At 38.7% G+C, this 26210-nt stretch overlaps 1 protein-coding gene across 2 annotated transcripts in view; it reads left to right on the forward strand.

Moving 5' to 3' along the window:
* LRCH1 (leucine rich repeats and calponin homology domain containing 1) overlaps positions 1-26210 on the forward strand; it is a 186492-nt gene that overhangs the window by 112201 nt on the left and 48081 nt on the right. For both annotated transcript variants that reach the window (XM_063101723.1, XM_063101724.1), the window contains exons 4-11: positions 7405-7510; positions 11749-11885; positions 13094-13221; positions 14344-14407; positions 17746-17851; positions 19772-19901; positions 23929-23991; positions 24713-24799. In XM_063101723.1, coding sequence (XP_062957793.1) covers positions 7405-7510; positions 11749-11885; positions 13094-13221; positions 14344-14407; positions 17746-17851; positions 19772-19901; positions 23929-23991; positions 24713-24799 — 821 coding nt within the window. The remainder of the gene's footprint in view (positions 1-7404; positions 7511-11748; positions 11886-13093; positions 13222-14343; positions 14408-17745; positions 17852-19771; positions 19902-23928; positions 23992-24712; positions 24800-26210) is intronic.

Below are 26210 nucleotides of genomic sequence, written 5' to 3' on the forward strand. Positions count from 1 at the left end.
CTGGACACGACCACTCTATAGCCTGTGCTTTTTCTGCTTTACTGCCCCCTGTGTATGAGCAAGCACAATCTTTGTAAAAAGCATTTATTGGTGAAGTTGGTGAAAATTTAATGAGTTGCCATTATTTAACTACAGGGAGGGACTGGCCTCTCTTAAGGTCACAGACTAAAAAAAGATTATTTTCCATTCATTCTTATTTATCTTTCATATCTTTTTGCTTAAAATAGTAGTGTTGCTATAGGTAACCATGTCAGATATTTTTAGTTATCAATTGGGGAAAAAAATTCCCTGGGGAGCCTGAAGTAATTCTAGTATTACAGTGGGAGGCTTCTGTTTTGTAGTCACACAATAATCAATCTGTTGAAAACTTTGGGAACTTCCCAGGCATTCAAAATACCTGAAGCCACCTAGTGCTTCAATGCTGATAAAAATCTCTCAGTTTATTAGGATCTAAGCATTTTTTATTAACTGTTTGGGAAGAAATTTTTTTAAATTTGTCACATCAGACTGAGAGTATCCCAAATTGAGTTGTACACTCTCCTTTCTTGCAAGTGTGAACAAACATTCCAGAGTCAGCATTCACTTAAAAAAACAGAAGCAAAAACACAGTAGCCATTTAAAAGAAAACAGTTCTCTTCTCTAACTTTTGAAAGGACTTAGAGTTGGAAAATAATTTCTGACATTTTAAACTATATCACAATTATCTAAGAATCTTAAAACAGAAATCATTCCATTCGGTCATTGCCTTGTCCAGCCATTTGAGATTGTGTAAGGAATATTGAAAAGCAGATATTCCTCCTCCAAAGAAGCCTCTAAGAGGCACCACTGAAACATCTTTTTCTTGAATCAGCAAGAGTGACCATGTTGCATGACCATTATTGTACATGCAAGAGAATTTTTGGAATCTTAGCTCTACAGAGCTGGCCCCTCCAGGGTCATTTCTCACGGGAATAATCTAGAACTTTCTGACCTCCTTGGCCACACATTGACTTCCATGCCTTCTGTCACCTCACAGTTATAGCTGTATATGTATGTTGCTTTGTGTCTCTATCTGCGTGTGCCTTCTATAAGCGGAAGAGATAAAGCACTAGCATTTATTGAGCACTTACTGTATATCAGGCATTCTGCTAGGAACATGATGTATATCATTTAATATAGGCTTGAAAATAATCCAACAAGGTAGGTATCATGTTTACATTTTACAGACAGGTTCCAGTTTTGGAATTACTTACCCAAAGCCATCAGGCTACAAAATGGTCAAAACTAGCTTTGTCTGATTGAAGTCTGCACCACAGTGTAGCCAGTGTCTCCTCCTCTAGACTTCTCTAGTCCTCATGGAAAGGGACAGTGATTTTTTTTCTTTGGAGTTCTTTGATTCAACTTTCCCCTTAAAGTTGAGGTGGCCACAAACAGCTGAAAGTGAATTGGCGATTGTTACAAAAAAGTGTGTGGCAAAATGGTCACTGTCTCTAAGAAAAATCTGTTACTCTGGAGCCAACAGTCAGGCAGTGGGTCTGTAGACTTCTCTTGGGTTAACTAAACCTCACTTTGCTCACTTACAGAAACATGTTTCCTTTATTGTGAAAAAGATCATGCCAGAAGGATAAGGTATATTTGGTAAGGGGTACTGTATAAATGTCATATGTTATAACTAACAGACAGCTGTGAAGACAAAACACACTGAGTTAGAACTGAGAGTCTTTCTTTTATGGGGCATTTGCCCAAGATCTGGGAGTTTTCTCCTTGGTTCTCTTTGCATGGTGACATGCTAGGGTCCAGAGATGGTCTATCTCGTTTGTTTTTTCTCAAGTCTGCCCTCCCCCAACTCACATGTAAAAATCATGTCTTCTAGCTCTTAACTTCATGTGAGAGAATGCAATATCACTGACTTAAAAACCTGCTTTTACAATCAGAAGGCTCACGAGGCTTAGCTCAAGTAATAACTAGTTGGAAGGTGCATTTCCTGGCCTTGACTAGACATGCAATTTTTTATTCTGTTTTCATGAAATGTTTGGTTGTGTGGAGAGTTTGAATTCAAGGACTGATTGTAAACACATGATGTACTGAGCATCTTCTGAGGAAAATCCCTTCTTCATTATTTTTATGCAGAGCATTCCAATCTCTGAGGTAGGTATAGTGGAGATGTAAAGTAATGTGTCCACCATAATCATTCATCCACCCGTGGTCTCTGGAGATGCCTCCTAACCTCTCTGGTTTCTGTGGGACAGTTGGAATCCCAGAGCTTGCTCAGTGCCCTTTCTGTTGCTTCTATTTCTGCCTGCCTTTGAAGAGCAGCGGTATAGGACATGTGTTTGTGCCATAAGGAGGGGTGTGGAGTAGAGTTTTACACTGGAAAGAAACACTAGTGTTGAGAGGGGATGATTTATCATACCAGTGGTTGCTTGAAAAGTTTTGAGTTTAAACGAACATACTGATTTTTCTTTTTTTTTTTAAAGTTATGACCACAGGCATTGAGGTTTCTTTATTACCATGGAATCAAAACTGACATTCCTAAGTTAAGTATCTATGTTTCAACCAAAGTCTTTTCATTATTTCTGATGTAGTAAATGGATTTTCCTGATGTTGGAAGAAAATTAGAATTATTTAATCCTCACCTCTTTTCATATAGGCTTAGAGAGGATAAGACCTAAAGTTATACAGCAAGTCATATAAAAGTCCTCCCACAAAAGGGCATGATTGCTTCAGGGGAGTGTAGTGTTAATAGCTCGCATTTCCTGTCAGAATAGTTGTATCTCTTTCAGTTAAATAAAGAGCTAGATTTATCACAAAAATATGACTTACACAATATTATCACCACACCAAGTTTTTAAAAACCTGAGAGTCAGAGAAAGGTCGCTTGTGAGAATACCACCTTTAATTGTACATGTGGCCTTGTCTCACTGGAACTCTTCTGTAACCGAGATCATCTCAACTCAGTACTTATGTTGGTTTTCATTAGACCTCACTCCTTAAAAAAAAAACAAAACTAGTAGTCTTTTTTACAATATTGTTTTCTGAAAGTGAGCATTATCTAGCTTAATAATTCCTGAACTTATTCTGATATTTTAAATCCTGGTCGTTTTTGCATTCTGAAGGTAAGTTAGCAGCTAGCACTTCATAACAAAAATGTATTAACCTCCAGCATGCATTTAACACTTTTAGGGACTTCTTTTATCATAATGAGAATCTTAATTTCCAAACATTTCTTTTGGTTACCTAAAAATGTGACGATTAATGCAGTGGAAAAGTAAGTATATTTTAAGTCATAGTCAGAATTCTCTATTTTGATTTTTATTTAAATGACAAAGTTCGACTGGTTGGTCCATGAAGAACGTAAGCTTGAGTATTTATATTATTATAATTAGATTCATTTCTATATCAAAAAAATAGAATCAGTAAATATTTATGACAGATACTCATGATGATTGTTTTTGATCTACCTGTATATTTGTAATATTATAACACTAATTATATGGTAGTTTGATTTCACTGAAGCTTGGAATAAATATTCTTTAAGACATAGCTAATGGCTAATAGAAAATTCAGAAGGGATTTATTTGATTATTATAATAAGTAACTGAATCTGGAATTTATAACCTGATAAATTTTCACTAATTGCAGAAATGTGAGGCATTAGTATTATTTATTTTTTAAATTTATTATCCTAAATCTTATCTTCTTTAAATAACTCTCTTCTCAAAAAATCCATAACTTATCTTACCCCAAATTGGACAGAAATGTTCTAGACAACAGGATCATTCTAGGAATATTGCTTTTATATTTTACTTAGTTTTTATTGAGCATAATTGATTGTACATATTTTGGGGGTGCAGTGTTGACTACCATCACTTGTGTGCTTTTATATTTTAAAAACTGAATCATCCCCAGACACCTAGACTATTACCTCCTTTTTCTTCCTCCTCATCCCCCAGCTAATTAAGACATAATTACCCATGGGGCTTTATGAAAATGAGTTATGATGAAATTCATAACCTCTTTAAAATTTGTCAAGGTTCAATGACTTCTGGGGAATAGAGTTTTGCACTATTTTCTACAATATTGGTTATATAATAGTGAAAAGTCGTTATCTTGCTTTGATGCTAGATCTGCCTGGACATTTTTTCCCCATTATTTGATCAGGACAGAAAGTAAGTGACAGCAGTGTAGAGTACTTTTAAAATAATTTGACCTTCACCATATACCCTTCAAAATGTGAATGGACAATTGGACTTTGTGTTTCTAATTGTCTACAGATGTTCTGTCCTGTAAGTCAGAAGGACAAACTTGTTTTTATCATTATGTGAAGTTTCTTTCTTTCTTTTTTTTTTTTTTTTTTTAAGTAAATTGGGCAACTGTTTTCCCTGCTAGTAAATAAGTACTTAAATATAGGTGGGGGGAGTTGATTTTCTTTGGTAAAACCACTATGTTAGAAATATATGTTGGAAAAAAATTACCTTATATTTAGGGAAACAGCCTTGGTTTCATGGCTAACCCAGGGATGATCAGCAAAGAGCTAGGTTAACATTTCACAATAAAAAATGGAATAAGGCTGAGTTTCATCTCAGGAGATTCCACACTTGAAAATGCTGCCTAAGTATATTGGTTATCTTTTTGTTTCCACCTTGCCCTTTCCTTATTTTTTAAGAAAGATTTTTCTGAAAAATTATGTCCTTGAAATTTCTGAAAATTGTTTCACATTGAAAATCTGTGATTTCCATGATCTGCAAAAGCGTCTTTCTTGTGCTGATAATCACACTTATAAAAACTTATTTTAGATGCTAATAACATATGTCTGTCTATGGATGGAAAATAATTCCCAGTAATTCTTCCCCACAACCCCACCTCCACCCACCAACAACATCACCAAAGCAACTGTGCGTGATTGTGAGTCCAGTGGAATGATTTGATTTCATGTATTTCTAGGGCTTACCTGTGTACCATTTGCATGAGGGCTCTTTTAAAATAGGATGCAATGGGCCTCTTGGGTATTTGACAGTTAGATAAGGCAAAGAAAGATAAAGCTTCCACTGAGAGGATTTGTTTGTTGACCTCTGTGACTGATGGGATGCGCAGTAATTGGGAAAAGATGGAATTTCAGTGTTCATTTCTCATATGTGGAAATATATCCAGAAAGTCAGAGTAATTTATGACTCAGCAAGGGGCTGAGACGATGGGAGAAATCTCTGCACCTCCTAATTCTGTAATTAGTTCCTTAGACTTCTCAGTCTCTGCTGATATGCTTGTGGAAGTTTTTTTTGTTTTGTTTTTGTTTTAAACACCGGGGATGTTTTTCTTAAAATTGTGTGTGACTTTTCTGGGCCAGGGTTGATGTAGCAACAGCAGCTTGGGGGTGCCGCCACTGGACACCTGGTGTTCACCCCTTGCCCCACAGGCAGCCATCAGCCAGCCGAGTACAGAAAAGCCACGATGGTGAGGACACACTGCGTACACTCAGCCTGCATAGATCTCAGCTTCGTTCCCTTTCATCAGGAGAGGAATTATGGCTCTTCATCCAGTGGTATCCATTGAGCCCCCTCTTGACCATGACAGGTGGGCAGGTCACCTGAGGATTTTTAGAGGAGGTGAGGTTAGAGGGCATGGATTCACTGCCTGTGTATTGCTCTGATCCAACACAGAGACCAGGGGGCTTCAGAGGATCTGTCAGTGTGTTCATCTCATCTGAATGAAGAAGTAGATTTCTGAAATGATACTTTGCTGCCTTCTAAGGTGAAAGGGGGGAATTTTTGTAGGTTCAAAAGTGAAGTGGAATAGTTAGCCACTTGACCTCACATTCATAGCCCAAATATATCTTTGGTTCCATGATACCAAGAGGGGCCTGCACGGTATTTAGGTGTGTATGTCAGAGCATCCTAGGGTCCCAGCCATGAAGCAGAAGGAGCCACAGTATTATGGAGTGCCAATATAGATGGCTTTTGGAAGTTTCATCCAACGTTTATTGATCCCTCACTTTATACCTGGTACTCTGCTAGGCACCAAGAGGATGGAGTGGATAAGCCGGGGTCCCTCCCACCTAGGAGCACACAGGCTTAAAGGGGAAAGCAAACATGTGAGCAAATGAATTACAGTGTCACACCATCTACAGGACCACAAAGAAAAAGTGGTCAGTCTCCTTGGGTGTTGGATCAGAGTGGGAAAGGTGGGGGAAGCCCCAGGAAAGGTTTCAAAGAGGAGGTTGAGACTTGAATTAAGTCTTCAAAGAAGAGTAGGTAGTACAAGAGGACAGTATTAGGGATGGCATATCAGGCAGGGAAAGAGCCTAAACAGGTTAGGGGACTGTGAAACAGCCTGGCACACACTGAGAGCTGCAAGTCACAATAACATGGCTTGAGTGTAGAGTGCAAGGGAGGACATTTAGAGAAATGGCGCTGAAGGAATCGACAGACATCATCAGAGATGCTGGGACTTTCTGCCAAGGTTGGACTTTATTCTCCAGTTCCTAAGGAGCCCCTGCAAGTGTTTAAGCCGGTGAACTACATAGCTCAGTGAAGGGAGGATCTGAGGAGGAGACTGATGTGTGGAAACCAAGCAGGAGCCCATCACAGTGTCCAGCTGAGAGTTGAAGCTGGTCTAGACTAAAGGAGTAGCTTGGGGACGTGGGCGGGGGGAGAGCAGGGCACAGCTATTAGAACCAAGTGGAAGATTGGTTTAGGGGAGATCTTAAGGATGTATTAAACTGCAAATGTCATGGCCTTCATTTTGCATGTGTCAGGAGGTGCTTCCAATCAAGGATTAATAGAGTATTAGCCTTCCAAAGCAAAGACAAAACCCGTATACCCCACAGTTATGCTTATAAAATGTGTGGAAAGGTGAACAGCTACAAGGTTTCCAGCCATGTGGTAAGAACTCCATTTTAAATAAATAGTGCAACCAAGCAGGGCACTGATATTCATAGTTTTTCACTGTAAATGTGGCAGTTTGGTAAAGTAAGATACATCGCAATCTTAACCACTGTGGGATAGTGGCTTAACAGTGGGCTGCGAACTCCTAGTTCCTAGTGTGAGCTCTGGCACTTCTGGGCAACTGGCTGAACTTTTCTGAGCCTCATTTTTCTGATCGGTAAATATTAGTGTAGTAATATTGGCCTCATGTGTTTGTTGTGAGAATTAAAAGTGACAGTGGCAAGCCAGAGGCTGGCAAAGCAGCCACCGAGTGTTCCCCACATCCTTTTTTTTCCTTCTTTTTCTCTCCTCAGAGGGTGTTTGGAATTTGGAACTTTCTTTTGCTTCTCTGTTCAGAGCCTTACTTGCTGGAGACCTGGAGACCAGTATAAAAGTGTACTTGTGTGGTTGTTCAAATATTTAAGTTCCTTAAGGAGATTTCACATGAAATGTTTGATTTCCCAGAAAAAGGCATTTATTATTTCTCTCTCTGCTTTTGATACAGGATGTGAGCTGCAACGAGATCACAGCGTTGCCCCAGCAAATAGGTCAATTGAAATCTCTACGAGAACTGAATGTCAGAAGAAATTACCTTAAAGTTTTACCACAAGGTAAAAAAGAGGGGAAAATGAAGAAAATGAGAGACTTTTATGATTTTTTTTGGTTCACTTTTGTGAAGAGGGTAGATCTTGTCATGTGTGTATGCCTATTCATATTAATTATAAATTGAATTTTACATACACATGACAGAAGTGAAGTCCAAGGTGTAATTTTAATTAAAGTCTATAGCAATAAAATGCTGTGTGTGTGTGTGTGCGTGTGCGTGTGCGTGTGTGCACGCGCGCGTGTGTGTGTGTGTGTGTGTGTGTGTGTGTGTGTGTGGTGTTGGGGGAGGGTTATTAGTCTGCTAGGGCTGCTCTAACAAAGAACCACAGACTGGGTGCCTTTAATAACAGAAATTTGCTTTCTCACAATTTTGGAGGCTGGAAGCCTGAGATCACGGCGCCGACAGGGCTGGTTCCTTCTGAAGCCTCTCCCCTTGGCGTATAGATGGCCGTCTCCTCCTCTGTGTGTCTTCAGTCGTCTTCTCTCTGTGCGAGTCTGTGTCCTAATCTTTCCTTCTTACCAGTTCACCAGTGGATTATGGCCCACACAAATGACCTCATTTTAACGTAGTTACCTTTTTCAAGACCCTCTCCCCAAGGACAGTCACATTCTGAGGTACTGGGGGTTTGGACTCTAACATATGAATTTGTGGGCCATGATTCAGCTCATAACAGGGGGCAACAGGAATAGTTTTTGGTATGGGTGTGATGTTCCAGAACATGAAGCCAACAGTTTTAGGGAACATGCTTGTCCTACAGATCCTGGCTGTCAGGATTTCTGGCCTTGGGGACCTGGGAGCCCTGGTTGGGAACCCGCAGTGTCTAGAATCTGTTCTTCTGGTGAGGGTGCTTCCCCTGCTAAAGCGAAACTTGGACTAATGTCCCTGGTAGTTTTGGCACGTCTCACGGGTGGTGGTTCCAGAGCCAGCACTGAGACTCAGTTCCCACCCCCAGCATAAATGCTGAGTCCCTCAGACAGCCCTGCTCTGGCAGCTGTGTACAGTTTGTTGGGGTTCAGGTACCATGAAGACCTTGAAAGCAGCCTTGTAGGTGGTAGTGGATCTGCATTTCATATTTGGGTTTGGACCTGGATCAGGAATGTTTTCTCCAAAACATACTCTGGTTTTCAAAGATCCCATTGATTTCCGTTGTTTGTGCTTAAGGACTCTAGACCTAACTGATTTCAAACATATATTCTATCCTCAAAGCAAAAGCGTATATTTGGAAACAGTCAGCATTTGGTTAATCTGACATAATGCAGCAGTTTGTGAGCTGCTTGACTTTTATTATCCTGTTCCTCCATGTTGATCTTTGGCTTGAAGTGCTTCATTATTCAAGGCGAGAAAGTGGAGCTCATGAAAGGGAAAGAACTCCATCACATGTAATATGCTTTGCAAACAGGAGGTGCACGTATCCGCCTGCCATCTTTCACCTTTTTCATGCCGAGTAGCACTGTAAAGGAGTGGAATTAGAAATCTCAGCTAAGATTTATCACTTTATTACTTGAGATGACTTGGTATAAAAGTATTGATTTTTCATTTTGTCATTGTTCTGTCCCATTTTTTGAATGTATGAAACTATTTTTTTTTTTTGGTTTAAGCAAATACAAAGGGAAAACTCTTATTAGTAGCAAGTTTGTATGCATATAACCTTTCATGCATTAAAGAAAACTTTTATTTAAATTTAATGGTTAAACTTAAGTTAATCATTGTGAAAACATCACAAATGATTGAATTCCCGCTTTCAAAAGGAAAAATTAATTTAATCATTGTACAGTTGCCTGTAATAATTTAGAAGCGTGTGGAAAGTGCACCTGCAAAATCCAGGTTTTTATTTCTCTTACCACTCCTTATTCTCTTACCTTAAAAGCATTCCTTTCCCTAAAAATATCAGTTACAAATTGCTATGCTCCCCATAATTATGTTTTCTCAGTTTTGATATTTTAGAATACATTCAAAGCTAAAACTCAAGTTTACTGGAAAAAAAATTTTTAAAATAATATCCTGAATGTCAAGCTTCTTTTTGCTTCATTCTGGAGAACCCTATTAACAAAAGAGCATTGATAATGCTTTCAGGCAGTGAATTTAAAGACTTTCCATAGTTACTCATGTGTTTTTCCTTTTTAGATACTCCTCCTCATATGCTTTCAATTTGAGGAGGGAAAAAAAGTGCATGGCCTAATTACCCATATCAGTTCTGTGGTGCTTTTACTACCACGACTGCAATGAGGAGACCGTATATTGTTCTTTCTAGGACTAAAATGAACAGAGGATTAAAATAGCCATTCACTGCCCCTGTTTGCAGTGGAGAGAAGTGGGATTTCTTCTTTTTCTTACTTTCGTTCCCTGCTGAGTTTCTTTTGACCTTTTCTGGGCTGGCATTACGGGGTTATCATTTTCTCTCCCATTTTATTGTTGTGAAACTGTCTAGGTATGGTTTTCCTAAACTACGATGGCAAGTGTGGTCCAAACTGGAACTAAAAGAAAAGAGTCATTCTAAAACTATTTCTTATTTTATTTACCCGTAAGTTACCTCCTGCTATGAATTCAGACCTCTAGTCTTGCTTCAAAGTTTTCACTTTAAGTGGCAAAGAATTGCTGAAGATCCCGAGTCTGGTTAAATTTTGCCACTGATTTGCCAACCTCCCTTTAGGGAGTAAGTCATCCATCTGGGGGACAGGTGAACATTGCTGGGGTTACAGCAGAGAGGTATTGCCCTTGTCCCACAATCCCCTTGATTCCTGGTTGCTTTAGAAACAAACTGTGAGGTGAGAGAGGATCTTACTTTCCCTTTCATGATTCCATGCTGTCCTCTAGGTTTACCTCATCCCTCTCCCACCTCCTGCAGCTCAAAGCCCCTTTGTCAATGCAGCCACCATGACTAGGCCATGACCAATGGGAGGCAAACTGCTCATCCTGCCAGGGGGGAGGCAGCTGGGTTGGAGCAAAGAACTACTTAGGGCAATTTAAGAAATACAGATTCCCTGGCTTCAGGACCAGGGGTCTGTGCTTTTAAAAAGAAAATGCTTTTCCTGAGTTTCTCTTAACATAGTCCACCTATCATGGACCTGAGTTTGGAAACTGCAGAGCTAGAAGCTCTTCTGCCTCCTTAAGACAAAGTAATGCATTAAGGCGTGAAAGAAGGAAAGTCTCTTACACTGGCAGAGCATGCTGAACTTTGAGAAGAGACTCTGGTTACTAGGAGAATCTGTGTTGATGGAATCTGAGGGAGCATAGCAGAGTGACGTGAAAACCCCTGGCAGGGTAGGGGACAGGAAACAACAGTGTCGATCTTACTCAGGTCCCTGCCTCAGTTCTTCTTGTTTATCTAGTTCTTGCTCCTCTTTCACTTCGGAACTCCTTGAGTATTCTAAAGCACCACATTTCACCCCTTAACAGGTCCCATAACGGCACTGCTGAGGCCCTATTCTGAAATGCACCCTCCACAGCTCGCACAGAGATTCAGTGGCTTGCCAGAGTCCCCCTAGATGCCTGGCGTGGCTCAGCTTCTCTTTGCTGTATGGAATACATTTGACCTCGTTTCTAGCAGCTGCCAATGTCAGTTTGAATGCTTGAAATTACTGAGTGTTTACTGTGCCACTGGGTGGAGATTTTAAGCTAAATATAATGTTCAGTCTTGTTAGCGGAGCTACAGAAGACTTTTTAAAAGCACTAGAATAAAGCCTCATCAAACCAGAATTACAGGGCCCATCGGAAAATTCTAAATTAGGTAACATTTATTTTTTAAAATGCAGTTGAGAAAAACATGAACATATTTATTGTAACTAGTTCTGGAATTATGCCAGCCCAGATACATTGAATAGATAAGAATATTCTGTAATTAGCATATTATGCATATGCTAGCAAGTGCTACTTGAAAACAGTTTCAAGGTAAAACAAACATGTCCTGTATGGCTTGGCTTGCATGATTCTTTTGCTGGAGAAAAAAAAAGGGGGGGGTGTTTTTTAGACAATACATATCATAAATGTCAAGTGTTTCCATCTCTTATCAGAAGTAACAACAATTTACAATTATTGGGCTCCTAATGAAAGATTTTCCCTCCTTTAGAAAATATACTTTATAATGTATATTATGTACACATACCATATATTCCTAATGCAAAACTTGCTTTTGATTGTGCCAAGTGACATTTATTCTGATAAGCAGAAAATTAATTTTCATATGTTTAGCTATTTAATCTTGTCGCTTTCTGAGGTTTCTTTTTCTCTTTTCTGTTCTTTTAGAACTAGTAGACCTTCCCTTGGTAAAGTTTGACTTTTCCTGCAACAAAGTGCTCGTGATCCCGATTTGTTTTAGAGAGATGAAGCAGCTGCAAGTGTTACTGCTTGAGAATAACCCTCTGCAGTCGCCTCCAGCACAGGTGAGGGTCTTGTAGCAAAGCCCTTGTCCTGTGAGATATGCTATCAATAGTGCTTACCCAGCTCTCCACAGAGCCGGGTTTTTGATTCTCTGCTGAATTAATATTGTAGGAGATATGATCATAAGCAGTCACAGTGTCTAAAAGGATAAACCCTTGGGTGATTCTGGCTACAACAAATTGTCTTCTGCTGCATCAAATCCATTTACCAGCATTTGACTCACTATTCTGATCACTCCAACTCCATAATTATATATTTAATTACTTATCATTTGTACATACAATTGAAACTTTCTCATGGAGTATTTGGCTTCAAAAGAAGAAGTATATTCCTTATTTAAATGCTAGCTGGAGAGATGGCCGGTTAGTTCACTTTGTTAGAGCCTGGTGCTGATGACACCAAGGTCAGGGGTTCAGATCCCCATACCAGCCAGCTGCCTCCCCCCAAAAAAATCCTTATAAATGTTAGCTGGAAAAGTTTAAACATCTGAAAATTTGATTATTGATTATTTAGAGACAGGGCTCAAGCTCAAATATTAAACTCTGTGAGAACAAAATGAAGTACATATGCTTTCAGATGATTAACCATGTAAATATTTTAAAATTTATTTTCCTTCTAAATAATTTAAGAACTTCTTAAATCTACAATTATTTTTAATCTCTTAATTGCTTTCTTATGGGTTTGAAAATAATTATACTTTTGTCATCTTTTGTAATGGGGATATTACCAGGCCAGTTATTTGATTTTTATACTTTTTACCCTAATACTTAAATACATTTCTGTTAGAAATTTGTAGTTTAATTCAAGAAAAATTAGAAATTGCAGGCTGACCTCATGGCTCACTCGGGAGAGTGCGGCGCTGGGAGCGCCGAGGCCACGGGTTCGGATCCTATATAGGGATGGCCGGTGCGCTCAGTGGCTGAGCGCGGTGCGGGCGACATGAAGCCAAGCGTTACGATCCCCTTACTGGTCACAAAAAAAAAAAGAAAAAGAAAAAGAAATTGCTAGAGCATCGTTTTCTATTCAAAGTAGAATTTGGAGGAAATGATTCCCTTAATTTGTATATATTTTGGAGAGGTCAAATTTAGTGTGCTTTGTTTGGGTGTTACTTAAAATGAAATTGTGAAAATTAAAATATACAGAGTCAGATATCTGGAATTTACATTTTGCTTCAACATTGGACAATAAATACGTGTTAATTTTTCCATAGATTTGCACAAAGGGAAAAGTGCACATATTTAAGTATTTGAGCATACAAGCATGCCAGATTAAGACAGCTGACTCTCTTTACCTCCATGCCATGGAGAGGCCACATTTACACCAGCACGTGGAAGACAGGTGAGTGGACGCCGCCACTCAAAGCCCCTGTTTAGAATTTGCTTAGGCCAAGGCCCTCTTGGTAACTAACTTCAAAAATCTATTTGCTTCACTCAGCCAATTCAAATTTAGAACTTGGAGTTTGAGAAAATGTTGGAATAAGAGAGAAAATGAATGCTGTTGAGATCATCATGGCATCTCTCAAATCTTATCTACCCTCTCCTAATCAATAATCAATCCTTCCTGAAGATGTGTGTGTCTGTATAAATAAGACCTGTGATATAAATATGGGTATTTTTTACTTGTCAGTTAGAATAACTATATCTAGCTCAGTCATGACTTTCAACAGTTACTAATTTTTAATTTGCCTCCAGAACATTGTTAAAACTACTGGCTTTATTTCTTAATTGTCCTTTAAAAATGCTGTGTGCATAGTTTTTTGCCACTTCCTGTTTTGAATGGAAGTGTTAGAATCCTTTCACATGTCCTTGGGCTTTTTGTGGCATAAATCAGGCACTGAGCTTCCAGAGAACAAAATTCCCACATTGAACACACATAGAGATGCAGGTTCTTTTTGAGAAGTCTTCACTGCAGAAATCTTTTCCTTCACCTTTTGCTAAACAAGTTGACTTAAAATTTCAGACTACCCTAATGGTACTTTCATATAATGCTTAAAATATGTATCCATTATTTTATCTTTGTAAAGATACTATCAAATTTAATAACTGGATAAAAGTTTGCAAAATTATTGAAAGTAACCATACTTCCTAACATGAGGTAAAAACAATTATGTAGTATATTGCTTTTTTATATGCAAGAATAAGTAAAATAAGAAAATTGCTAACTGTTTTCAAAAAAACAATTTGATGTCTAACAGCAAGCAGGTCACTTGGTTAGAGCGTAAATTCATGAAACCCTGAACACAAAGAATTAATCTTGTACTGTATTTAGACAGTATAAGTGTTTGATTTTCATTAGGCCTATATTTTAGTATTCTTTAATACTGGACTAATTTGTTGCCTTATGATGACAAAAATTTGTGGAGCAAAGTCACTATTAGAATATAAATTGATATATGCTAATGTGAACTTTCTGATTTTAATTTTTTCTAAATGAATTCAATCTTGATGAAATCGATCTCAGCAAGAAGGATTCTGATTCAGGAGTTGGAAGTGATAATGGAGATAAGCGATTGTCTGCCACCGAGGTAAAGTTAGTGATCAGAGCTTTTTCCTTCTGTCTTTCTAGATATATCTGCCAGTGTTCATTGAACTCTTTCTGGTAAAGGGCATTGATACATATGGATGAGAATATGTGATCATGTTTGTAAAAACAACTTGAAATCCTCTCGATGTTATGTAAATTTTAGCTGTTCTTTTGCTGTATCTTTAATATTTTGTAAATGCCTCAGGGGTAGACTGCCTATCTTCTTCTTTCATTCACTCTCATTATCTAGAATATTCTTGGATGCTTAATAAGTATTAGAAAAGTGGTGTGTAAGTACCCGTGAAGCACTTTTATAAATATACTTGCTTTTAAGTGACAGAGTAATTTAGGAAAAAGTTGTTAAGTGCATGCATAAATGTGAAGGGGTCAGTGTACATGGCATTTTAGTACTTTACCCACAGGAAATGCATTTATGAGTAGCTATAGTTTCTATAACAATATTTGTTTTCTTAAAACTTGTAGATTGTGTTTTGTTTAGATAATTGGGCAAAAGTTTGGTTTTTTGTAAGCTGAGAGCCCTCACACACTAGAGCTTTCTGTAGTGGTTATAAATAACTTTTTATTATCTCACATGTAGTCTATTAGATTCCTAAAAATTTTACACTCATATACCATTAAATGGGGTTTCTTGACTCAAGGAACTAGAAGGGATAAGTGTGGTAGCGTGCATATTATCAGGTACACTTCTCCTTTTGAAGGAAGTTGTAGAGTTTTTGTAGTTGTTGAGTTTTGAAACATTATTATACTCTCTGAAGTTGTAATTAATAGGTCAACTACCCCATCTAAGGAATTCACATTTTTACCTAGTGTATCTTCAGGAAAAAGCCTTTTCCCAGTTCTTCTCAGGTCTTTGAGGTTTCATTGGGAGCTAAATTATTTGAATTTATTTCCCACAAAATGCTCTACAAAACAGGGTACGTAAAAAATTAGGATTCCTTAAAAATCTTTGTAATTAAGAAAGAACATTTTGAAAGGAAGAAAAGTTAGCAGGCAGAAAAAGAAGGCCGGTGTTAATAAAAGAAAATGACCCCATGAAGCACATTCATAGTTTCGGGGGTTCCCCCGGCGAGGGAAGTCCTGAACACATTGCTTCATAAAATTGCATTTTAATTCATCCCCTTCAGCTTTATTAAAAGTCCCCTGAAGTGGACCATTATTTCAGAAATTACTTACCCGAAGCTTATTTTCTATTAAATTAAAACAGACTCTGCTTTATCCTTTATCTCTCTTCTAAGACTAATTAAGCTCATTAATAAAACATTATACAAAGAACTTCATTTTCCCTTTGTTCTCACTAAGTATGAGTAGGATGCTCATATCATTCTAAAAGGAGCCCAAGGATTTATTCTCTCCCTTTTAATTAGATGCATATCTTTGGAATTTTGCTAAATTTTTAAGGGTCGTGGGTAGAAGAAAAAGGGACTATAGAAAGTACTATATTCAACAGAATAAAATACACAGATCTTCCCTTTGGCCTTTCTTGTCTTACATTATAGCCTCATTACTTAAGAACACCTCCAAGAAATTTATTTTTTAGAATGATAAGAGTTCTGAATTATCCTATGTAGCTTTCTGTATTCACTTTGTTTGGCAAATATGTTACCTTGTGTATTAGTCCGTTTCTGTTGCTTATAACAAAATACTTGAAACTGGGTGATTTATAAAGAAAACGAAATGTATTGCTTACAGTTTCTGAGGCTGGGAAGTCCTAAGTCCAGGGTACACAGTCAGTGAAGGTCTCGGTGGTGGTGACAGTGATGGCAGGGTATCACATTGTGAAAATGGTGGAGCAGAGACAGCAGAGGGAGAGAAAGACAGACTCTCCTCTTCTTTTAAAGCCCTCACAGCCACACCCCTGACCACCATTTTTAATCCATTCACTACTGCATGGTCCTACAGTCCAATCTCCTCTTTAAGGCTCCACTTTTCAATTACCAATATAGGATTTCCCACCCTCTTAACAGTCACAGTGGGGGCTAAGTTTCTAATACATGAAACTCGGAGGACACAGTTCAAGCTTCAGTGAGTTTTGGGGGGACATAATTCAATCCACTACACCATCCATGGTTGGTCTCTCTCACTCCCACTTACATAGCATGGTGGGGTTCAGGGATCACACCACATTCCCTTTCTTTGGCTTTTGCCATTGTCTGATTGATTTAGCATTTATCACTAAGAAATTAAAAACCCATTTTTTTTCCCAAAATGAACAAGCAAGAAAATATGAGGCTCTATGAATATTTGTTTAATGAATGAAATGCACGCTGTTTTGTTTTGTGCCATTTCTAAACAATTTGAGCATGTGTCCAAAAGTAAACAATGACAGATTCTGAAAGTCATAACCTTAAGAACTTAGGAGTGAGCCACAATCACCTGAAATGTATTCTATGGGGTTCTTGACCCCTGTGATTTGGAAAGCTTTTGACTAAATAGCAATACTAAAATGGAGACATAGGAAAATAAACAAGGCTCCATGTTTCATCTGTGACTGAACCATAGACTTTCTGAATAAACGTCATCAGCTAGCGTGGAAAAGGAGACCCTCAGAAAGAACTAACTCCCATGACTAAATCAAAGCTTTATTCTGGAAATCACACAGAACACATGTTTCTTTTAACTACTGCAATTGTTCAGTGCTTTTATATACAGTATTAATGCAGCTTCCTCAGCCTAAAACTTGGAAATAAACTGAAGCTTCATGTTGCACCTAAGGTGCACTCTAATTAAATGAGATATTGTCACAGGAGTTGACTGCTTTTTGTGGCTAGCAACCTGAAACCTTAATGTAGTTTTGGTAAATTTGCTTTCTTATTATATCTCAGACTACTGTTGCTTTTAAAATGATTGATTAGACTTAGGGCTAATATGATATTTTATTTAAAATTATTCCTTTGTTATGTCTGGTATTACACAGTCCTTTTCAGTGCCCTGACTATGACTCTTAGGTTAGGAAAAGATAGTTACCTGACAAGATTTCAGCTCAAAATACACCTATGGAGAAGTGTGTACATGTTAGCACAATGAATTTTCACAAAGTAAAGACTCCCATATAACCAGCTCCCAGTTCAAGAAACAGAGCTTTATCATTACCCCAGAAAGCCCCACCCGCACCCCAAGAGAAACAAAAATCCTGACTTCAAACAACATTGATTAGTTGTGCTATTTTTGAATTTATATGAAGTGGAATTTTGTGTGGCGTCTTTTACTCGATATGATATTTGTGAGAATCACAGGATGTTGTTTTATTACATAATGAACTCTTTATCTACATTGACAATGCATCCCCCTTGAATGAAATAGTTCACTGTCTCTTTTTAGCCTTCTGATGAAGACACTGTTAGCCTCAATGTACCAATGTCAAATATCATGGAAGAGGAACAGATCATCAAGGAGGACTCGTGCCATCGCCTTAGCCCAGTTAAAGGTCTGAGAATGAAAAGCACGGAGAAAGTGCTTGTTTTCAGTTTCCAATGTTATGTTTAAAATCACATGATCACAATTTATGGCAGTGATAATAGTGTTTACTGAGCAGTTTCCTATGCATCAGGCACTGTGTTCATTTGGAAAGGTGATCTCATTTAAAATTCAAAACTCTGAGATGGATACTCTAATCATCTCTATTTTGTAGGTGAGGAAACCGAGCCTCAGAGAGTTTAAGTAACTTGTCAGTGGTCACACAGCCAGTACTGCTTACTATAGTCAGTAGTAGAGCTAGTCTCATTCTAAGATTTATAGAAAATTCTTGAAATTCATTCTTGGAAAGAGCATATTGACATGGTAGATATATTAGTTAGGACGATTCTAGCTGCTGTAACACATAAAATTCCCAAATCTCAGTGGCTTAACACAGTCTAAATTAAGTTCAAGCAGGAGTTACTAATTGGCAAACAAGTGTCCTCCAAGCACTGATTGAAGGACCCAAGCTTCCTTTCATCCTGTGACTCTTCTGTCTTTAAAGCAGGACTTGCAGAGTTTCCACGTTCATCTGTTTTAAGCCAGAAGAGAAAGAGCATAGAGTTTTGCTCATGGAGGTTTTTATGGGCTGGGCCTAGAAGGAGGGTCCTTCACCTATAAGCCAGCCTCCATCCCATGGCCTCCACACTAGGGCCGGAAATGTAGTTAAGATGTGTGTCTCATATCGTGGTGAGAAGCCCTGATTCAGTTACATTATGGCAGTATTTTGATTGCTCTTGTGTTCTCAATGACTTTTAAAGAAAATACTAAAACTTAGTGTTTAACTGATTTGTGGCAGAGACTATTCATGAGGTATGACTAGTATATTACTAGGTTAATATGCAGATTATCTCCCTAGTAGTTTGAATGGGTTCTTATTAAAGATGGGAGAGCTAAACCAACTCAAACTTTAGTATTTGCTTTCACTTTTTAGATTTATGTGTTTAAGTTTAGCATTTACGTTTACCTGAGGTTATGATTGGATCATGCATTGTCAAAATACATCTGTATATTCTATATACAAATATAATTTCCCCTCTGTTAATCCAGATAAACTTGGTAACATCATGCAGTATAGAAGGTAGTGTTTTAGGCAAATTTTTTAAGTAAAAGAATTCCATAAGTTGTTACCAGTGAGGTTTTTCTCCTCTGTTTTAGACGTGGTTGTCCTGCTGGCTCAGAGTGCTTAAAGTATGGCCCTATTTGGTCCTTTTTAGTCTTTGAATCAGTCAGAAGTCCTACATGGTGTTCCTCTGCCTGTCCTACACTGTCTGGAACACATTTTAGTTGATATGTTCTGCCTGAGCATGCTTTCACCTCTGCGTGGCCTTTCTCGTGGTCACTTCTTCTGTCTCTAGGATTTGTGGCTCTTGTCTCACCCCCTCCCACCTTCTTCCTTGAGATTATTTGCTGCTTAAATAATCAGGAGTCAGATATAACTTATTTTTTAAATCTCTAAAATATTTAGCATAATACCTACCATTTAATAGTTGCTCAATAAGTATTTGTTAATTTTGAATTTGAAATACTTAGTCACCTATTACTGAGGGCACAGAAGCCCTCTTTTATAGTTTCTTTTCTCCATTCCTTAGAAAAGTGAGAGGAAATTTTATTTCTTTCATAAGGAACTAAGCCATAAAGAGGCCTTGACTTTTTAGGTTTAGTTCGGGACTTTTTCTTTTTCTTTTTTCTTTTTTTTTTTTTTACTTTCTTCTCTCTCTCCTTTTTAAAATCACATCCTTCAGAGAAGAGAAAACTTGAGTCACTCATGTACCTTCTTAATAGATTTAGAAGATTGAAACAATTAGATAACATATTTGAAGGTCGCCTGTGCTTTGCTCCTCTGTTCATGAAATCATGCTTCCTACCTTTCTCTGTATTTTCCTAATAGGGGAATTTCATCAGGAATTTCAACCAGAGCCTTCCCTTTTGGGTGTCAACGACAACTCAGGAGAAGAAAGAAACCAGTTTACGGATGGAGCAGATGTTCTCCATTCGGAATTTATGAAATACAAGGCAAGGTTTTGAGGATCAACTAATCTTTGCACTCATTTTCTTCTGTTTGGCACCTTAGAATTCAACTTCAAGGTTACCAATCCATCACCTTCAATGTCCAGTTTGCTGCAGCCTCCCCGAAGCCTTCGGAATGGCTTCTCAAAGCTCATGTGTCTATTTTCTGATGTTAGGGGCTGGTTCCTGCCATATCTGCCTCTCCATTTGTTAGCTTATATATACAATTTTCTTTTGTATTCAGAAATTGCTCAGCTTTCTACTACTCAGCGTGTCATGCAAGTTAGCAAACTTGTTAGAATCACTATCACTGCTCAGTAAAAGCTAAAAAAGGGTTTCACATTCTTTGCAGTGTGTTCTAGGTGAATGTTTTTCTTGGTAGTGAAAATATATCCACAGTGCAAAGAGAAAAGTGGAGACTTTTAAAATTTGAAAATGAATGTCGTCCGTTTTTGGAGAGGTCATGCTGAGGACTCTTATTTCTGAATTGTTGTACTTGCCCTGAGGTGTTTAAAGGGCAGGTAAAATCGCTAAGTTGTCAAGCAAAACTTCATCACAGTAGCATCAACAGGAGGAGAGAAAAACTAGCCCTTTAGTGCAGCAGGTAGTTAAGAGTCCCCTTCACGAAACGATTAGGTGCTTTTGGTTCAGGGTGTGGCACACAAGAATCATGAGGATTACTGTGTTGGTAAAATTCAGTTTCACGGTGGCTTATGAGAGACGGTAGTCTCAGAGTTCCTGTATTTCAGCCAAGAATGGGATCTCTAAGTGCTCATCCTTACTTTCTGAACATTGTGTCATGGTGGCTGGACCCAGCCCAAACTAACATCTCTGAACATCACCTTCAAGGAAACAGGGAGGAAATCAGCTGAATTTTACATTGTATGAGATCCCGGTGTGCTCAGGACATCTTTATGTCCTCAAGACAAAATAATGAACCTGATTTATGTTTATAGAAAACCATCTAAAATGATTACCAAAGTTGTACAGAAGGATAAAACTCAGAATTCCTTCTTTGCTCTCTGTATTTAATTTGTCATTAATCCATCAATTCTTGTTTTGAAATTTCTCACACCCATTGCCTCACTTCTGTCCTCATCCCCATTGACGTTGTTTCGATTGAGCCTCATTTCTCACTCTGATGACTGCAGGAATACCCTGCCCCCCTCAACTTCTCACCCCAAACCACGCCCCCGTGCATGTGTGCATACACATGCACACCCACGTACGCACATGCACACTTTATATCCTGCCACCAGACATTTTCCTAAAGTACAAATTTAATCACATTACTCTCAGATCAGTGGTTCTCATAAGGCTCTCCCAAATCTAACCCCTGTCTATCAGCTCTGTGGGACAATTCTGTCAAAAAAACTTGGAAAATTGGAGTTTTATCTTTCTTCAAGAGATCATCTTAATTTGAGAATCTGAAGTAAAGATGGAAACCCTGAAAAATGTGCTCTGAAAGAAAAAAAAGTGATTAGTAAAATAAAGCATATTGTTTCAAAAAAGCAGATTTCCCTAGATTCAGAGATTTCAGGAAGCAAAAGACTTTGGAAGTGGCTGCTGTACAGGATGGATCCTGTGGGCAGAGGCTAGAGGAGCAGATAGGAATATGGAAGTCAACTTGTCAAATGCTACCTGGAAGACACTTCTTTTGGAAAGTCAAGAAAAGAATGCTAATAACAAAATAAAACCTGAATCAGCAAGTTCAAGGAAAAGTCATACACTGAAAATCATGCTCATATTAGGCTTGACTTCCAACACTGTAAAAGCCTGTGAGTATGTGCTTGATGGCAGCAAGTATGCCGAACCACTCAGGACCCTGGCCATCTAGAGTTCTGTTTTCCTTTACTGAACTAGCATCTTGTACTTTTGTAACTACAGTCAGTTTTCATTATTCATGGTAATTCTATTATATAAAGTCACCATGCATATTGAATTATCCAATTCTAAGCTTTTGCTCCTAGGTGAAATACAGGGTAGGTTCCTGTGAGTCTCTGGTCATAACATTTTTGTCAAACCAGTCAACACATAACCTTATTTTGTATGTGTTTCTGTCTAAAGACACCTCATTTAGTATATATTGTTGATTCATTAAGATTGAACTGATAGCCAGCAGAGCTAACCCATGCCTAAAGAAGGCTTATCTAATCCACTTATTTTATCCATAAGGCACATTGCAGCCTTCTTGGGTTTAGGAACATCAGCCAGCACTTTAGCACAGTGTTTGGAGGCCATTTTAAATAGCAAAATCACCAACAAAGAGCACAAAAGTGTGAAAATGTGGCACTCAGTAGACTGTGAGAAGGACACTTGCTTACAGTACGTCAGCTAAAGCAGGAAGGCAGAGCCCTGCTTGTTCCACCTCGGCTGGGGACGTGCACATCCCGGAGCTCAAATCTTTCACCACTCTGCATATGTCTGCGAATGACCTCAAAAGTACCAAGAATGCAGGTCTGGGGGTTACAAATAAAATTTAGTGAGTAGGAAAATTTGCAAATATGGAAACCACCAATAGTGAGGATCAACTCTATAGCCATCTAGCTTGGCAAAAGAAACCCAGTAAGCCTATTTTGCATGCTGGAAAAAAAAAAAACCTAGATGTTTTATACTACTGGCCACTTTTTGTTTTAAAAATGAAAATAGGCGGAAATACCCATGGCTCTTATAGTTGAAACCCAACAGGAAAAGATAAGAACACGTTATGTTGGTTATTTCTGGTAGTATATTTTCACCCATGAGGCTTGCTATCATTTGGAGTGGGACACAGTAATTTATATGTTAACATTATTATACACTAAGAGTTTAATCAGTATAGAAAAACCCTTGAGTGTTTTTTGAGCCAGAAGCCAGCATTGGGCAGCAAACCACCTCCTCAGGAAAAGTCTCACCCTAATGGAGAATTGGCTGGTCCTGGCGGAATTAGTGATGTGCCAGAACCTTGACACAGAAAACAGTCCTGTTGTCTGTTGTTCCTTCCTTGCCAGGGAAATGTAGCTCCATTCAGGGGTGGCTTCCGTTCTAGCTGTCAGCTGAGTTAAGGCAGCCTTTCTGTGTGTCAAAGATGAAAGTGCAGAGAAGCACATGAAGACCCCGGCAGGACACCTTTCCCAGTATTCACTCCTACTGCACTGTCTTTTTGGGAAAAACTGGGATGGGGGCTTGGGGAGAACATTTGAGTGAATTCTCGGTATTGTACACATGAAAACTATTAGATGCAGTTTGCAGCGTTTTTCTGTTAAGTCCTTTATACTTTCTCTTGTCCTAACAACACACATGCCCCTCCTCTCACAAACACCAGCATGCCCATTTACATGTGACTTTCTAGCTCCAGGGGAAGGACCTGTCAACACAAGAAGGGTGCTCAGAGGGCAATTAGGACTTCAGCCACACTTTAGATTTCTGGTGCTAAGTTAAGATGCTGTAGTCCTGCGCCAAGTTGTTTTTGTGCTCTTGTTGTCATTGTGGTTTTTAAATTTTTAATTGTGGTTAAATACATATAAACTTTACCATCTTAGCCATTAGCCATTTTTTAAGCATGTAGTTCAGTAGTGTTGGGTACATTTGCATTGTTGTGCTACCAATCTCCAGAACTCTTCTCATCTTGCAAAACTGAAACTCTGCACCCATTAAATAAACAACAGCTTCCATTCCTTCTCCCTCCAGCCCCTGGCAGCCACCATTCTACATTCTGTCTCCATGAATGTGACCACTCTAGGTATCTCACCTGAGTGGAATCATCCAGTATTTGTCTTGTTGTGACTGGCTTATTTCACATAGCATCATGTCCTTGAAGTTCATCCATCCGTATAGCATGTGTGAGAATTTCCTCCTTTTTAAGGCTGAATAATATTCCATTGTATGTATTTACCTCATTTGGTTTATCTTTTCATTCATTGATGGACGTTTGGCATTCTTCAGCCTTTTGGCTGTTGTGAGTGACGCTGCCATAAACGTGGGCTGGGGCAGGATTTGGCTCGACTGCTGACTAGCCGGTGGTTCTCAGAAAGCCCGTGTGTTCTGTCCACAGGGCAGGGCCGAACACTGTGAAGAGCTGTTACGGATAGAAGAGGACACGCACTGGCAGGTGGAGGGAGTGTGAGTACCGAGCCTGGTGATGAGCCTCCAGCCCTGCGAAGTTCACTTTTCATGCAGACAGACGGGGAGCCCTGTTGTGATAGAATTTTGATATGCTTTTCTTTGGGCAAGCTGATTTTCTTATCCACCAGTTTTGATAAGAAATTGTCAGTTTTCCTCTGTCCGATGCTTATTGTCACAGTGTTGGGCAATACAGTGCAAGGTCGCACCTCCTTGTTGGCCTCGAGTTTTATCTAATTTGAGGCTGTGGATAGAAATGTGATTCAGGGAATTAATTAGCATTTCTAGACTGGAGAGTCTGCTTTCCTTCTGTTTGCCTGAAGAGGCCAACGACTGGCCTAAAGTGATCTGTAGTGCTGGTCCCCTTCTTTACTCAGAGTCTTTCGATTTGAGATCTGAGAAAACCATAACCCTAATACTCTGGTCTCAAGTCTGATAACTGTCATAGCTACCATTTATTAAATAGCACGTTCCAGGCACCATCCTAAATACTTTATAGGTCATAACTCATCCCATCTTTACAACAATCCTATGAGATAAGTTCTGCCGTCCCCCATTTCATAGGTGACAAAACTGAGGCACAGAGAGATTGCTGATCTTGCCCAAAGGTCACAGAGGGCCGGCATTTGAACTCAGGGAATCTTGCCCCAGACAGCAAGAACCTAGATGGTATTCATGTTTTAGTGATCATTTTGATTCTCGTGCTTATTTCATGTTACAGAATAAGTTCATCCAAAGATCAGGACGTGGATATAGCGATGATTGAGCAGCTCAGAGAAGCCGTAGATTTGCTCCAAGATCCCAATGGGTACGTGTGTCTTTCCTGGGCTCAGGTTTCATGTGTAAATAATGCATACTAATTTATTGAGTACATTATCTCAATTTAGAAAATATTTCTATACACAATTTAGGCTCAGTCTAACCACTAACAAAGAAAAGTCATCTTAATTGCCTGTTTTTCCAAGATCCAAAAGTAAAAGAGTCAAAATTCTAGAGGGATTGAGATCAAGTTCCCCTTTCTCTCACCCTAATGAAATTTATTCACCTCTCATGAAATTCATATACCTCTCATGAAATTCATATGGAAATTTCTGGTATAATTCTTAGAAAACAGAAATATGGTAAAAGTGCATATTTTATATTGCTTAAAGTTTAAACCCCTGATTTATACACATACAAGGAAAGGAAAGAATTGGTGTATCAAGTACTACTATATTTATTTCTGGTGGTGCCAAATATATGTTAACTAAATACTATGTTTCTAAAAATTTGGGTTACAGGATAATTCTTAAAATTTGAATTGGCCAGTTTCAGTAATAGTCACTACATGCGGTGGATATATTTTTTGATTTCTTAGCTAAGGATATGGAATTCCCATGAACAAAATATTTTTCTGTAAGACAATATCAGGTATATAACTACATGATCACTAGAGAAATAGATCCAACGCTTATTCCTGGTAAACTGTTCAGGAATCTTGGATATTTAAATATGAATTATAATATGGTGAACATGGGAATCACATCACAGAAACCTTAGCTGGGATCTGGGAATTTATGAAAATGGTGGTTAGTGAATCCCAGAGAGCCAGTGAAAATACACCACCAATGTCATCTGGCCCTGAAAGAATAGTGGCGGGTCAAGTTGAGTATGACTGAAAATCTTTTGCAATTGATTTGAAAAGCATTTCAATTCTGCAGACATTGAGTGCTTAGAGCACGGGAAGAGGTACAGTGTGCACTTTGGGGGATATAAAGATGAATGAGACACAGCTCTTACCTTCTGGGAACTTAAGTTATAGTAGCTAGAGATTGCCTTGAGCAGTTATTTATAAGTGTAATTGACTTAAGTGCTTGAAGTAGATGTAAAAAGTGATAAACTCGAGGGAGTGCCTAACCCAAGTAAAGTGGAGATGGCTGGGCTGGCCTTCCTGAAGCACAGGATATTTAACCTGGGTCTTTAATGACTGGCAGTTTCAAGGAGAAAGCAAGTTCTGGATTGAACGAAAAGCTTAGGCAAAGGCATGGAGGTCAGAAAGCACAGGGCCCACTTGGGAAATCTCATGCAGAGCAGTGGTTCTCCACCCTGGCGTGCTTCAGTATCACCTGTGGAACTTTTTCAAAACACAGCAGGCATCAGCCATGGGGCTCGGGGTGGGCCAGTCTTCCAATGTGCAGCCAGGACTGAGAGTCACCAGAGAGGCAGTGCAAGTGATGCAG

This window comes from Cynocephalus volans, chromosome 7 (genome assembly GCF_027409185.1).
Source record: "Cynocephalus volans isolate mCynVol1 chromosome 7, mCynVol1.pri, whole genome shotgun sequence".
Taxonomy (NCBI): Eukaryota; Metazoa; Chordata; class Mammalia; order Dermoptera; family Cynocephalidae; genus Cynocephalus; species Cynocephalus volans.